Here is a 14,459-nt window from a genome sequence, read left to right on the forward strand (position 1 = left end):
GACACAGAGTGCCCTGCCTGCTGCCTCAATCCCCAGAGGAACCAACGCGGCACCGGCAGTGTGACCTCTGCGGCCACAGATGGTGCACGAGACGGAACCTCCTCCGGTCTCCCTCCACACAGCACCTCCCAGCTCCATGGGCATCGGAGCGGTGGTGCTGGGGGATGGAACTGACAGACCCCGCTCTGGACAGGTGAGGGTGGTGTCCCTGCAGGCCAGCGATAGTGGTCTGCAGGCCACTATAGTGCAGCGATAGTGGTCGATCAGGGCCCTGTCGCTCCATCCCGCGCCAGCAGCCAGGGTTCGAAGGTCCATGGCGAACTCCTGGACGCTCCTCTTCCCCTGCCTCAGATGGTAGAGACGTTCACTGCCGGCTCTACCCTCGGACGGCGGGTGAAATCCTCGAAATGGTCCAGCATGGTCTCCTTCTCCCCACATGGCGTTGGCCCACTCCAGGGCTTTCCCTGAGAGGCACAAGACGAGGGTGGACATCCTCTCACGGCGCGAAGGAGCCGGGTGGACGGTTGCCAGGTAGAGATCTAGCTGCAATAGGAAACCCTGGCCGCGTGCAACCGTCCCGTCATACTCCCGGGGAAGGGCGAGACGAATCCCACTGGGACCGGGTGAATGGGAGGCGAGTAGTGGAGGCCCTGCTTGTGCTGGTGGAGGCGCTGGGGGAACTCCCTGTCTCTCCCACCCGCCCATGGCTTGGATGACGCGGTCCATGGCGCGGCCGAGATAGTGGATCATCGGCGCTTGCTCTTGGACGCGCTCCTCGACCCCTATACCAGGGACACCTGCTCCTGCTGACTCCAAATGGTGGTGTGGAATTCTGTAAGGGGTGCGTAACTGGTGGCAGGGAAGTCAGACGCAGGAGAGCAGAACTAGATAATATCCAGAGCAGTTTAATTGCAAAACCAACGGTATAAAGAAATAACCAACATGGGTACATACCCGATGCGCACCAGTAAACATATGCACAAGCACTTCCACAAACAATTCCACACAAAGACATGGGGGGAACAGAGGGTTAAATACACAACAATTAATGAGGGAAATGAAAACCAGGTGTGTAGGAAAACAAGACAAAACAAATGGAATAGTGGATCGACTATGGCTAGAAGACCGGTGACACCGACCGCCGAACGCCGCCCGAACAAGGAGAGGAACCGACTTCGGTGGAAGTCATGACAGTAAATGACATCGTCGAGGATCTGTTGGATAGTCAGTTTTACGAGGGTATGTTTGGCAGCATGAGTGAAGGATGCTTTGTTGCAAAATAGGAAGCCGATTCTTGATTTCATTTTGGATTGGAGATGCTTTATGTGAGTCTGGAAGGAGAGTTTACAGTCAAACCAGACACCTAGGTATTTGTAGTTGTCCACGTATTCTAAGTCAGAACCGTCCAGAGTAGTGATCCTGGACAGGGGGGCAGGTGCGAACAGCGACCGGTTGAAGAGCATGCATTTAGTTTTACTTGCATTTAAGAGCAGTTGGAGGCCACGGAAGGAGAGTTGTAATGGCATTGAGCCTCGTCTGGAGGTTAGTTAACACAGTGTCCAAAGAAGGGCCAGAAGTATACAGAATGGTGTCTGTGTTGAGGTGGATCAGAGAATCACCAGCAGCAAGAGCGACATCATTGATGTATACAGAGAAGAGAGTTAGCCCGAGATTTGACCCCTGTGGCACCCCCATAGAGACTGCCAGAGGTCCGGACAACAGGCCCTCCGATTTGACACATTGAACTCTATCAGAGAAGTAGTTGGTGAACCAGGCGAGCAGTCATTTGAGAAACCAAGGCATTTGAGAATCCTGGCCTTGGCTAGGTCGATGAATACGGCTGAACAGTAATGTCTCTTATAGATGGCAGCTATGATATCGTTTAGGACCTTGAGCGTGGCTGAGGTGCACACCTGACCAGCTCTGAAACCAGATTTTATAGCGGAGAAGGTACGGTGGGATTCCAAATGGTCGGTGATCTGTTTGTTAATTTGGCTTTCTAAGACCTTAGAAAGGCAGGGTAGGATTGATATAGGGCTGTAGCAATTTGGGTCTAGAGTGTCTCCCCTTGAAGAGGGGGATGATCGCGGCAGCTTTCCAATCTTTGGGAATCTCAGACGGTACGAACGAGAGGATGATCAGGCTAGTAATAGTGGTTGCAACAATTTCTGCAGATAATTTTAGAAAGAGAGGGTCCAGATTGTCTCGCCCGGCTGATTTGTAGGGGTCAAGATTTTGCAGCTCTTTCAGAACATCAGCTATCTGGATTTGGGTGAAAGATAAATGGTGGAGGCTTGGGTGAGTTGCTGTGGGGGGTACCGGGCAGTTGACCGGGGCAGGGGTAGCCAGGTGGAAAGCATGGCCAGCCGTAGAGAAATGCTTTTCAAATGCTCAATTATAGTGGATTTATCGGTGGTGTCAGTGTTTCCAAGCCTCAGTGCAGTGGGCAGTTGGGAGGAGGTGCTTTTCTTCTCCATGGACTTTACAGTGTCCCAGAACCTTTTTGAATTTGTGCTTCAGGATGCAAATTTCTGTTTGAAAAGCTAGCCTTAGCTTTCCTACCTGCCTGTGTATATTGGTTCCTAACTTCCCTGAAAAGTTGCATATCACGGGGGCTATTCAATGCTGATGCAGTACGCCACAGGATATTTTTGTGCTGGTCAAGGACAGTCAGGTCTGGAGTGAACCAAGGGCTATATCTGTGCCTGGTTCTAATTTTTTTTGAATGGAGCATGCTTATTTAAGATAGTGAGGAAGGCACTTTTAAAGAATATCCAGGCATCCTCTGCTGACGGGATGAGGTCAATGTCATTCCAGGATACCCCGGCCAGGTTTATTAGAAAGGCCTGCTCGCTGAAGTATTTTAGGGAGCGTTTGACAGAGATGAGGGGTGGTCGTTTGACCGCAAACCCATTACAGATGTAGGCAATGAGGCAGTGATCGCTGAGATCTTGGTTGAACACAGCAGAGGTGTATTTGGAGGGCGAGTTGGTTAGGATGATATGTATGAGGTTGCCCTTGTTTACGGATTTGGGGTTGTACCTGGTAGGTTCGTTGATAATTTGTGTGAGATTGAGGGCATCAATCTTAGATTGTGGGATGGCCGGGGTGTTAAGCATGTCCCAGTTTAGGTCCCCTAACAGCATGAGCTCTGACGATAGATGGGGGGCAATCAAGTCACATATGGTGTCCAGGGCACAGCTCGACCTATAGCAAGCAGCAACGGTGAGAGACTTGTTTCTGGAAAGGTGGATTTTCTGTTTATTCTAAAGGGAAGATGTCGGCCACAGATCTGGATAGTATGACAGAATTCTGCAGGCTATCTCTGCAGTAGATTGCAACACCGCCCCCTTCGGCAGTTCTATCTTGTCCGAAAATGTTGTGAAGGGTTTTCTCTGTCTGTCTGTCTGTCTGTCTGTCTGTCTGTCTGTCTGTCTGTCTGTCTGTCTGTCTGACTCTGACTGACTCTGACTCTGACTCTGACTCTGACTTTGTCCCCCTCTGCCGCTCTTTCTGTCTTCCAGCTTTGTTCAACTTGATTCCTGTGGGTCTCCGAGTTGTTGCGATTCAGTCTGTGAAGACAGGGTTATACATCTCCATGAACGGGGAGGGCCATCTGTACACATCAGTGAGTAACAGTCTATTCTATTCCATTTTATTCTGTTACATTCAACTGTATTTTCAGCTTCTGTAATATTTAAGGCATGAAGTAATGACACACACAGGTCATGCAAATAATAATTCAAGAAACAGTCAATATACATGACATGCAAGTGGGTATTGAGAGCATTCGGAATGTTTCCAGATCCCTTGACTTTTTCCACTTTTTTGTTATGTTACAGCCTTATTCTAAAATGTATTAAATTGTTTTGTTTTTACCTTATCAATCTACTCACAATACCCTATAATGACAAAGCAAAAACAGATTTTTTTTTCGAATGTATAAAAAGTACTCAGTACTTTGTTGAAGCAACTTTGGCAGCGATTACAGCCTTCAGTCTTCTTAGATATGACATGCCTGGCACCTGCATTTGGGGAGTTTCTTGCATTCTGCTCTACAAATCCTCTCAAGCTCTGTCAGGTTGGATAGGGAGCCTTGCAGCACAGCAATTTTCAGGTCTCTCCGGAGATGTTTGATCGGGTTCAAGTCCGGACTCTGCCAGTCAAGGACATTCTGAGACTTGTCCCAAAGCCATTCCTGAATTGTCTTGGTTGTGTGATTAGGGTCATTGTCCTGTTGGAAGGTGAACCGTCGTCCCAGTCTGAGGTCCTGAGCGATCTGGAGCAGATTTTCATCAAGGATCTTTCTGTACTTTGCTCCGTTCATCGTCCTGACTACTCTTCCAGTCCCTGCTGTTGAAAAACATTTCCACAGCATGATACTGCCGCCACCATGCTTCTCTGTAGGGATGATGCCAGGTTTCCTCCAGACTTGATGCTTGGCATTCAGGCCAAAAAGTTCAATCTTGGTTTCATCAGACCAGAGAATCTTGTTTCTCATGGTCTGACAGTCTTACGGTGCCTTTTGGGAAACGGCAAGCGGCCTGTCATGTTCCTTTTGCAGAGGAGTTTCTTCCGTTTGCCCACTCTACCATAAAGGCCTGATTGGTGGAGTACTGCCAAGATAGTTGTCCTTCTGGAAGGTTCTCCCATCTCCACAGAGGAACTCTAGAGCTCTTTTAGATTGACCATCGGGTTCTTGGTCACCTCCCTGACCAAGGCCCTTCTCCCCCGATCGCTCAATTCCGCCGGGCGGCCAGCTCTCGGAAGTGTCTTGGTGGTTCCAAACTTCTTCCATTTAAGAATTTTTGGGGCCACTGTGTTCTTGGGGACCTTCAATGTTGCAGAAATGTTTTGGTGCCCCTCCCCAGGTCTGTGCCTCGATACAATCCTGCCTTGGCTCTATGAATAGTTCCTTTGACCTAATGGCTTGGTGTTTGCTCTAACATGCACTGTTAACTGTGAGACCTTATAAAGACATGTGTGTGCCTTTCCAAATCATGTCCATTCAACTGAATTTAACACAGTTGGACTCCAATCAAATTGTAGAAACATCTCAAGGATGATTAATGGAAACAGGATGCACCTGAGCTCAATTTTGAGTCTCATAGTAAAGGATCTGAATACTTATGTAAATAAGGTATTACTGTTTTTTATTTGGAATAAACTTGCAACAATTTTGAAAAACTTGCTGAGATTTGTTATTTTTTAAATCCATTTTAGAATATGCAACAAAATGTGGAAAAAGTCAAGGGGTCTGAATACTTTCCGAAGGCACTGTACGTCCAGCTCAGACACCTTTGTTATCATATCACATTGTTAATTTTAGAGACCCACACACACACACACACACACACACACACACACAAAAACACATAATCAAATCCCACTGTTTATTCTAAAGGGAAGATGTCGACCTTCTCTTCGTTTCCGGCATCAGAGTTAAAACTTTTTGCAGCAGAGCAATGTTGGTGTTGAGAATATTTACTGCAGTATTTCAAGGCTAATTGCTCTGCAGAGAAGATGAGAAATCCCATTGCACGCGGTTTCATGCATATAGATTTATATTAATCACATCAAGTACCTCTATAATCACATCAACTAGATATTTCCGGTCCATGCATCAAGAAAAACAACAAATGGTGCAAAATGGAAATGGAGAGACAGTTTGTCATGCTGTGTAGAATAACATATTTATGTTTTATTGTATATATTTTATTTTAGATGCAAAATGTAAGCATGATTTTTTTCTAAATTGGAATTAAGAATTGAGGACCGAACAAAATAAAGTAAAATAAAGGTTATGAGAAGGAATACAGCAGAGTTGCAGTTCTTGACGCAAACCGGTGCCTCTGGCACCTACTACCATACTCTGTACCTCTTTTGTCTTGCCCAATCACCCTCTGAATGGCACACATACACCCTCTGAATGGCACACATACATCCTCTGAATGGCACACATACACCCTCTGAATGGCACACATACATCCTCTGAATGGCACACATACACCCTCTGAATGGCACACATACACCCTCTGAATGGCACACATACACCCTCTGAATGGCACACATACACCCTCTGAATGGCACACATACACCCTCTGAATGGCACACATACACCCTCTGAATGGCATGTCTCAATTGTCTCAATGGTTAAAAAACCTTCATTAACCTGTTTCCTCCCCTTCATCTACACTGATTGAAGTGTATTTATCAAGTGACATCAACAAAGGATCGTAGCTTTCACCTGGATTCACCTGGTCAGTCTGTCATGGAAAGTGCATCTCAATGTGTTGTACACTCAATATCTACTTAGCGTAGATGCTCTATAACCACAGGTCCCATTTTGAACTGTGTGTTCTCAAGGTAACTAGTTTGTGTAGTCATGAACTACTTTCTCTTACTCATGGCCAGTGGTAACAGACTGCAGTGTCAGTGGCCTGACTGCGGTATTGACTTTTCCTCTGTAAAATACACCATCCTCATGGCAGGCAGCCTTGAAGACGATAAACCCCCACCACCAATCACCGCCCTCTTCTCTCTTGTCTCTAAAATGCATCATGTGATAACAAAGATGGTTGCATGTCCTAGCTGGACCAATTTTGCATGTAATGTGTATTGACTGTTTCTTCATTTATTATTTGCTTGACCTGTGTGTGTCATGCTTTTATGTCCTAAATGCCACACAAGCAGAAAATACAGTTGTTCGACTAGAAATTATGAGAAACAATTATAGTCAAATTGAATTAAGATGATAACACTCCACCATTCCACCCACAACCCTCTTTTTCCTCTCCCATCTCCACATTTCTCTTCTCTTCCCTTCTCCATCTTCGACTACCTGTATTTCTCTCTCTTCTCCTCTCCTCTCAGTTCCCCCTTATCTCCTCTCTCTTTTCATTTCCTTTCATTTCCAATCCTAATTAGCTATATTAATCAGGATGAAGAACATCCTAACCTCGTCTCCCAGATAAGGGAGATCCATCAGGATCAGTGCCCTAAAATCCCTCTCACGTCTTCCCATCCCGCATAGAGCATCAGGGACACTGAAATCTCATTCCCCTTGCTGTCCTCATTCATTAAGTGCAGAGGATAAGAGGCACGGTTTTCCAGCGACAGGCAGGCAGGTATTCCGATGGAATTCCGTGACTTTATTATCACTGCTTGGCTAAAGCCATGAAGGGAATTACAGTGGAGAGGATTGACCTGGAGTCTATGGATTGTGTTTAGGGAATTTACGGTAGGGATTGGGAATGAATCTACGTTATGGATGCTACACAACACATAACATAACGTGTCTTAATAGGGCATTGGGCCACCACTAGTCTCACGTTGCCATACCTACAAAATCAAATTGTTGTCACGCCACCCTTGGAGGTAATTCTGTATTGCAATAACAGTTTATTGATCCGCTGGCTCCAAGCTGTAACGTTTTGATTGGGCGCTACATTTCAGGAACCCTCCCCAACATGCCCGTTGGTGCTATGTGTTTGTTCGTCACTGTTTTCAGACTGAGAAGGACACATCTTGCAGTTGTTTTGTATGCTAGTTTGCAACTTTGCAGAAAAAAATGGAAGAGAACATGGAGGAAGAAAACGAATTCTGTTTTGCAGAAGTGTGCTCTGTACACACAATTGACATAGATCAAGATATTTTGATGGGGTTTTAATGTGCGATTTCCCGGCCATTCTCACACACTTGCACCTACGACACAAATCCAGTGACCACCATTGGAGCTACGCTCAAGCAAGGCATTTGATTGGTTTGATGTGTTGCAAGGAATCACAGATTTACACCTGGTTGCCACCAGCTATTTTCTTGCCATGAACTTTTCCAGGCTTCCTAGGCCACCAAGAGCCGCCAGAACAGCTTCAATGTGCCTTGGTATAGATTCTGCAAGTGTCTGGGACTCTGAAAGAGGGGTGCGCCACATAATTCTTCAACGAAATTCCATTTGGTGTTTTGTTGATGGTGGTGGAAAACACTGTCTCAGGCGCCGCCACTCCAGAATCTCCCATAAGTGTTCAGTTGGGTTGAGATCTGGTAACTGACACACACACACACACAGACACACACACCCTTTAAACCCTCTTTCAAAGTCACTGAGATCTCTTCTTCTTCTTCAGCCATGGTAGACAAAATAAGGACCCTACGCATGCTTGCCTAATTAACTCAGGAATCACACCCGTGTGTGCTGTTTCCTTTATTTTGGCAGGTACCTGTAAATATATAGAGGTTTATTTTTTCATTGGTTCATTTCATCTTGTAGGCTACACATTCACAGCTTAAAGTTGGATTGCAGTGGAGGCCTACACTCATGGTGGAGACTGGTGCTTCTGGCAACCCACTGGATGAATTGATGTTGATTGATGTCAAATGATGGTGAGGCAGTGGGGTGGCAAGTATGTGGACTTGATCTCTGCTCTCTTCGTTTGCTTTCACTTGCTCTCTCTCTCTCCCCCCCTCTGTCTTTGCTCTCTCAATCCATCTTTCCTTATATCTGATTCTCCCGCCGACCGTTTATCAACATATATATTTTTGATAACGCTTTAGTCTTAAAAAAGCAACACAGAATGTGAAGTGAAATGCTTAAATACGTTGAGTGGGAATCTTCTTACGAGCTCCTTCGACAAAAACCTTCAATACCTACAAATACGTTAAACCTTGTACACTGACTGTGCCAAACATTAGGAGCACTTTCCTAATATTCAGTTGCAGCCCTTTTTTGCCCTCAGAACAGCCTCAATTTGTCGGGGCGTGGACTCTGCAAGGTGTCAAAAGCGTTCCACAGGGACTCCCAAGTTGGCTGGATGTCCTGTGGGTGGTGGACCATTCTTGATACACACGGGAAACTGTTGCGTGTGAAAAACCCACCAACGTTGCAGTTCTTGACGAAAAAACAGTGCACCTGGCACCTACTACCAAACCCTGTTCAAAGGCATTTAAATATTTTGTCTTGCCCATTCACCCTCTGAATGTCAAACATACACAATCCATGTCTCAATTGTCTCAATGCTTAAAAATCCTTATTTTACCTGTCACCTCCCCTTCATCTAAACTGATTGAAGTGGATGTCACAAACAGAGCAGGTGTTCTTAATATTTTGTGTACGCAGTGTATATATTGGTGTGCAAAATAAATATGTCAAATGGGAAAATAGTGTTCCCATCCACATGGAACAGTTTAACACTGCTAGATTCGCTCCAGCATTCAGAATGCTCTTCTGCTCAATTTGCAGCTCGTTGCTGTGCTAATGGGCTTTGTGATCAGGCCCTTGCCATCCAACCAGCCACACACTCACTCACACTCAGTTCTCTTGCTATTCTCTTGCTGTTCTCTGATGTGTGAATTACTCGTATAATCACAGCTAGCGAAAACACACCCCCCCACTTCCTCCTCCTATTTTATCTCTTTTTCATCCTCTCCTGAAAGCAAGTTACAGTTGAAATTGGACGTTTACTTAGACCTTAGCCAAATACATTTAAACTCAGTTTTTCACAATTCCTGACATTTTATCAGAGTAAAAATCCCCTGTCTTAGGTCAGTGAGGATCGCCACTTCATTTTAAGAATGTGAAATGTCCGAATAATGGTAGAGAGAATTATTTATTTCAGCTTTTATTTATTTCATCACATTCCCAGTGGGTCAGAAGTTTACATACACACAATTAGTATTTGTTAGCATTTCCTTTAAATTGTTTAACTTGGGTCAAACTTTTCCAGAAGCCTTCCACAAGCTTCCCACAAAAAGTTGGGTGAATTTTGGCCCATTCGTCCTGACAGAGATGGTGTAACTGAGTCAGGTTTGTAGGCCTCCTTGCTCGCACACGCCTTTTCAGTTCTGCACACTCATTTTCTATAGGATTGAGGTCAGGGCTTTGTGATGGCCACAACTTTTGTCACAACTTTGGAAGTATGCTTGGGGTCATTGTCCATTTGGAAGACCCATTTGTGACCAAGCTTTAACTTCCTGACTGATGTCTTGAGATGTTGCTTCAATATATCCACATTATTTTCCTACCTCATGATGCCATCTATTTTGTGAAGCGCACAAGTCCCTCCTGCAACAAATCACCCCCACAACATGATGCTGCCACCCCCATGCTTCACGGTTGGGATGGTGTTCTTCGGCCTGCAAATCTCCCCCTTTTCCCTCCAAACATAACGATGGTCGTTATGGCCAAACAGTTCTATTTTTGTTTCATCAGACCAGAGGACATTTCTACAAGAAGTACGATATTTTTCCCCATGTGCAGTTGCAAACCATTGTCTGGCTTTCTTATGGCGGTTTTGGAGCAGTGGCTTCTTCCTTGCTGAGCGGCCTTTCGGGTTATGTCGATATAGGACTCATTTCACTCTGGATATACAGTGGGGGAAAATGATTTTTTTATGAATTTATTTGCAAATTATGGTGGAAAATAAGTATTTGGTCAATAACAAAAGTTTATCTCAAAACTTTGTTATATACCCTTTGTTGGCAATGACAGAGGTCAAACGTTGCTGGTATTTTGGCCCATTCCTCCATGCAAATCTCCTCTAGAGCAGTGATGTTTTGGGGCTGTTGCTGGGCAACACGGACTTTCAACTCCCTCCAAAGATTTTCTATGGGGTTGAGATCTGGAGACTGGCTAGGCCACTCCAGGACCTTGAAATGCTTCTTACTAAGCCACTCCTTCATGCCCGGGCGGTGTGTTTGGGATCATTTTCATGCTGAAGGACCCAGCCACGTTTCATCTTCAATGCCCTTGCTGATGGAAGGAGGTTTTCACTCAAAATCTCACGATACATGGCCCCATTCATTCTTTCCTTTACACGGATCAGTCATCCTGGTCCCTTTGCAGAAAAACAGCCCCAAAGCATAATGTTTCCACCCCCATGCTTCACAGTAGGTATGGTGTTCTTTGGATGCAACTCAGCATTCTTTAACCTCCAAACACAACGAGTTGAGTTTTTACCAAAAAGTTCTATTTAGGTTTCATCTGACCATATGACATTCTCCCAATCTTCTTCTGGATCATCCAAATGCTCTCTAGCAAACTTCAGACGGGCCTGGACATGTACTGGCTTGAGCAAGGGGACACGTCTGGCACTGCAGGATTTGAGTCCCTGGCGGCGTAGTGTGTTACTGATGGTAGGTGTTTGTTACTTTGGTCCCAGCTCTCTGCAGGTCATTCACTAGGTCCCCCCGTGTGGTTTTGGGATTTTTGCTCACCGTTCTTGTGATCATTTTGACCCCACGGGGTGAGATTTTGCGTGGAGCCCCAGATCGAGGGAGATTATCAGTGGTCTTGTATGTTTTCCATTTCCTAATAATTGCTCCCACAGTTGATTTCTTCAAACCAAGCTGCTTACCTTTTGCAAAGTCAGTCTTCCCAGCCTGGTGCAGGTCTACAATTTTGTTTTTGGTGTCCTTTGACAGCTCTTTGGTCTTGGCCATAGTGGAGTTTGGAGTGTGACTGTTTGAGGTTGTGGACAGGTGTCTTTTATACTGATAACAAGTTCAAGCAGGTGCCATTAATAAAGGTATCGAGTGGAGGACAGAGGAGCCTCTTAAAGAATAAGTTACAGGTCTGTGAGAGCCAGATATCTTGCTTGTTTGTTGGTGACCAAATACTTGTTTTCCACCATAATTTGCAAATAAATTCATTAAAAAATCCTACAATGTGATTTTCTGGATTTTTTTTCTCATTTTGTCTGTCATAGGGGGGTGGCAGGGTAGCCTAGTGGTTAGAGCATTGGACTAGTAACCAAAAGGTTGCAAGTTCAATTCCCCGAGCTGACAAGGTACAAAATCTGTCGTTCTGCCCCTGAACAGGCAGTTAACCCACTGTTCCTAGGCCGTAATTGAAAAAAATAATTTGTTCTTAACTGACTTGCCTAGTAAAATAAAGGTAAAATAAAAAAAATAAAAAAAATAGTTGAAGTGTACCTATGATGAAAATTACAGGCCTCTCTCATCTTTTTAAGTGGGAGAACTTGCACAATTGGTGGCTGACTAAATACTTTTTTGCCCCACTGTAGATACTTTTGTATCTGTTTCCTCCAGCAATCATCACAAGGTCCTTTGCTGCTGTTCTGGGATTGATTTGCACTTTTCGCACCAAAGGACATTCATCTTTGGGAGACAGAACACGTCTCCTTCCTGAGCGGTATGGCGGCTGCGTGGTCCCATGGTGTTTATACTTGCATACTATTGTTTGTACAGATGAACGTGGTACCTTCAGGCATTTGGAAATTGCTCCCAAGGATGAACCAGACTTAGTTTAGGTCTACAATTTTGTTTTTTTGTTTCTTGGTTGATTTCTTTTGATTTTCCTATGATGTCAAGCAAAGAGGCAGTGAGTTTAAAGGTAGGCCTTGAAATACATCCACAGGTACACCTCCAATTGACTCAAATGATGTCAATTAGCCTATCAGAGGCTTCTAAAGCCATGACATCATTTTCTGGAATTTTCCAAGCTGTTTAAAGGCACATTCAACTTAGTATATTTAACCTTCTGACCCACTGGAATTGTGATACAGTGAATTATAAGTGAAATAATCTGTCTGTAAACAATTGTTGGAAAAATTACTTGTGTGATGCACCAAGTAGATGTTCTAACCGACTTTCCAAAACTATAGTTTGTTCACAAGAAATTTGTGAAGTGGTTGAATAATGAGTTTTAATGACTCAAACCTATGTGTTTGTAAACTTCCGATTTCAACTGTGCATCTATTCCTGCCACTTACTGCACACTCTCTCTCGTTCTGAGTATGGGAGCTCATGACCCACCTTTTCCCTCCATCAGGTGTATTCGATGATAGTGCACCTACAAACCCAGCCAATGCCTTGGAGATTGTATTCAAGCAATGGGAGAGTGTACTTTTAGCGAGTAAGATTTTAAAATGTAATGGGAAATTCTGTGAAACCTGTCTTTTTTTTAAGTGTCCTTTCAACCTCTAGCGAAGCTCTTTTCTCCTCTCGTTTTAGCACGACTTCAGGTTCATGAAATCCGAGTAATGATTCATTCTTCCTCCCCTTTCACCATAATGAATCAATTATCAACACAACGACAGAGATTACGCAATTTGATGCTAAGCAGAATTCTATTTTTTGACAAATAAGAGGAATGAGAGAGTGAGTCTGGTAGGCTTTCAGATAGAGGAGCCGGAAGGCCTTTTGAGCATCCCTGGTTTTGAATCATTTTATTTTGTGTGAGAAATATTCGGCGAACAAAGTATGAGAGAGTACCGATAGCATCAGAGTGACTGAGCTGCCTGGCACAAAGGACTCACCAGAAAATAAAAGGAAGTTCAATCATCTCTTCCCTTTTCAATCTAGTACCTTTGTATCTAGGGCAATAAACTCCGTCTAATTTCTTCTCTTCTGTTGGGAGAGGGATGAGAGAGTTCTCCAGAATAATGAGAAGACGAGGGGGGATTTCTGTTTCTCTGTCATGGCTCACAAAACGGGGACATGTAGAAATAGGATTTATTGTATTCTCCAGATAACTGTAATGGAACTGTTTATGCAAACGGCGAACCAGACACATTTTAAACATGTACATGTTATTACTCCCAAAAGACTATTTACAACCCCTGACAAGCCTGGGGCAGTGTTACATTGTTTTACTTCTATTGGTCGTTGTGAAATGTTTGCGTTAGCAAACCTAAGTGGCTGGTGTTGAGTTTGCTCATACGTCTCGTACTTTCCTGTGTAAACGTTATTTTCACAGCCTGTTGGTTTTCTTTAGAGAATGTCCTCTCTCCTTCAATTCACTGTTCAGTCAGACTGTGGGCGTGGTCTTCATCTGATGCCTGGACTTGTTTGTTTGTGGCACCTTTTTACAATTCTCAAATGTACTTGCCACATCAAGGAAGTGACCCTGTCGAAATGAGATCCTTCAGAAGACCAATCTCACGCAGTATTGTGGTGGAGCTTAGTGCAGAGTGGCTTTTTTTTGGTATCGTAAAGCTTAAAAAACGGAGACCGCGGAAGGCACCTGTTTCGTTTCAGTGCTCGATTTAGGCCAAACATGAAAGGTTGGAGGTGATGCATGGACAAACTTAGATTGCATCAATATGAATTTAAAAAATAAAGAAAAAAACTGTGGGTAACTTAGGACAGGGAGTGTTTGGGGAGGAATAGAGAGCAGCATCTTATACAAGAGTCGGTAGCGTGAAACAGAGTGTTTTTTGCGAGGATGCTGGAGACGAGTCCCTAGTGCTTTGGGTGTTTTTTATTTTGGCTCAAACTTTCCTATTTATCATTTCTGTCTTGTTCTATCTGGTCCATGCTGCTCTCAAAGTTTCTCCCATTCTTCTCTGCAGATCCTCTCAACCTCTGCCAGGCTTCTCTGCACAGCTATTTTCAGGTCTCTCCAGAGAAGTTCGATCAGGTTCAAGTCCAGGCTCTGCCTGGGCCACTCAAGGACATTGTCTTGGCTGTGTGCTTACAATTGTTGTTCTGTTGGAAGGGGA

At 44.4% G+C, this 14,459-nt stretch overlaps 1 protein-coding gene across 3 annotated transcripts in view; it reads left to right on the forward strand.

Moving 5' to 3' along the window:
* Positions 1-14,459, forward strand: part of fgf14 (fibroblast growth factor 14) — a 272,457-nt gene that overhangs the window by 210,126 nt on the left and 47,872 nt on the right. For all 3 annotated transcript variants that reach the window (XM_035773085.2, XM_035773087.2, XM_035773086.2), the window contains one exon: positions 3,525-3,628. In XM_035773085.2, the coding sequence (XP_035628978.1) occupies positions 3,525-3,628 (104 nt within the window). The remainder of the gene's footprint in view (positions 1-3,524; positions 3,629-14,459) is intronic.

Source organism: Oncorhynchus keta, chromosome 7 (genome assembly GCF_023373465.1).
Source record: "Oncorhynchus keta strain PuntledgeMale-10-30-2019 chromosome 7, Oket_V2, whole genome shotgun sequence".
In the NCBI taxonomy this organism is placed as follows: domain Eukaryota; kingdom Metazoa; phylum Chordata; class Actinopteri; order Salmoniformes; family Salmonidae; genus Oncorhynchus; species Oncorhynchus keta.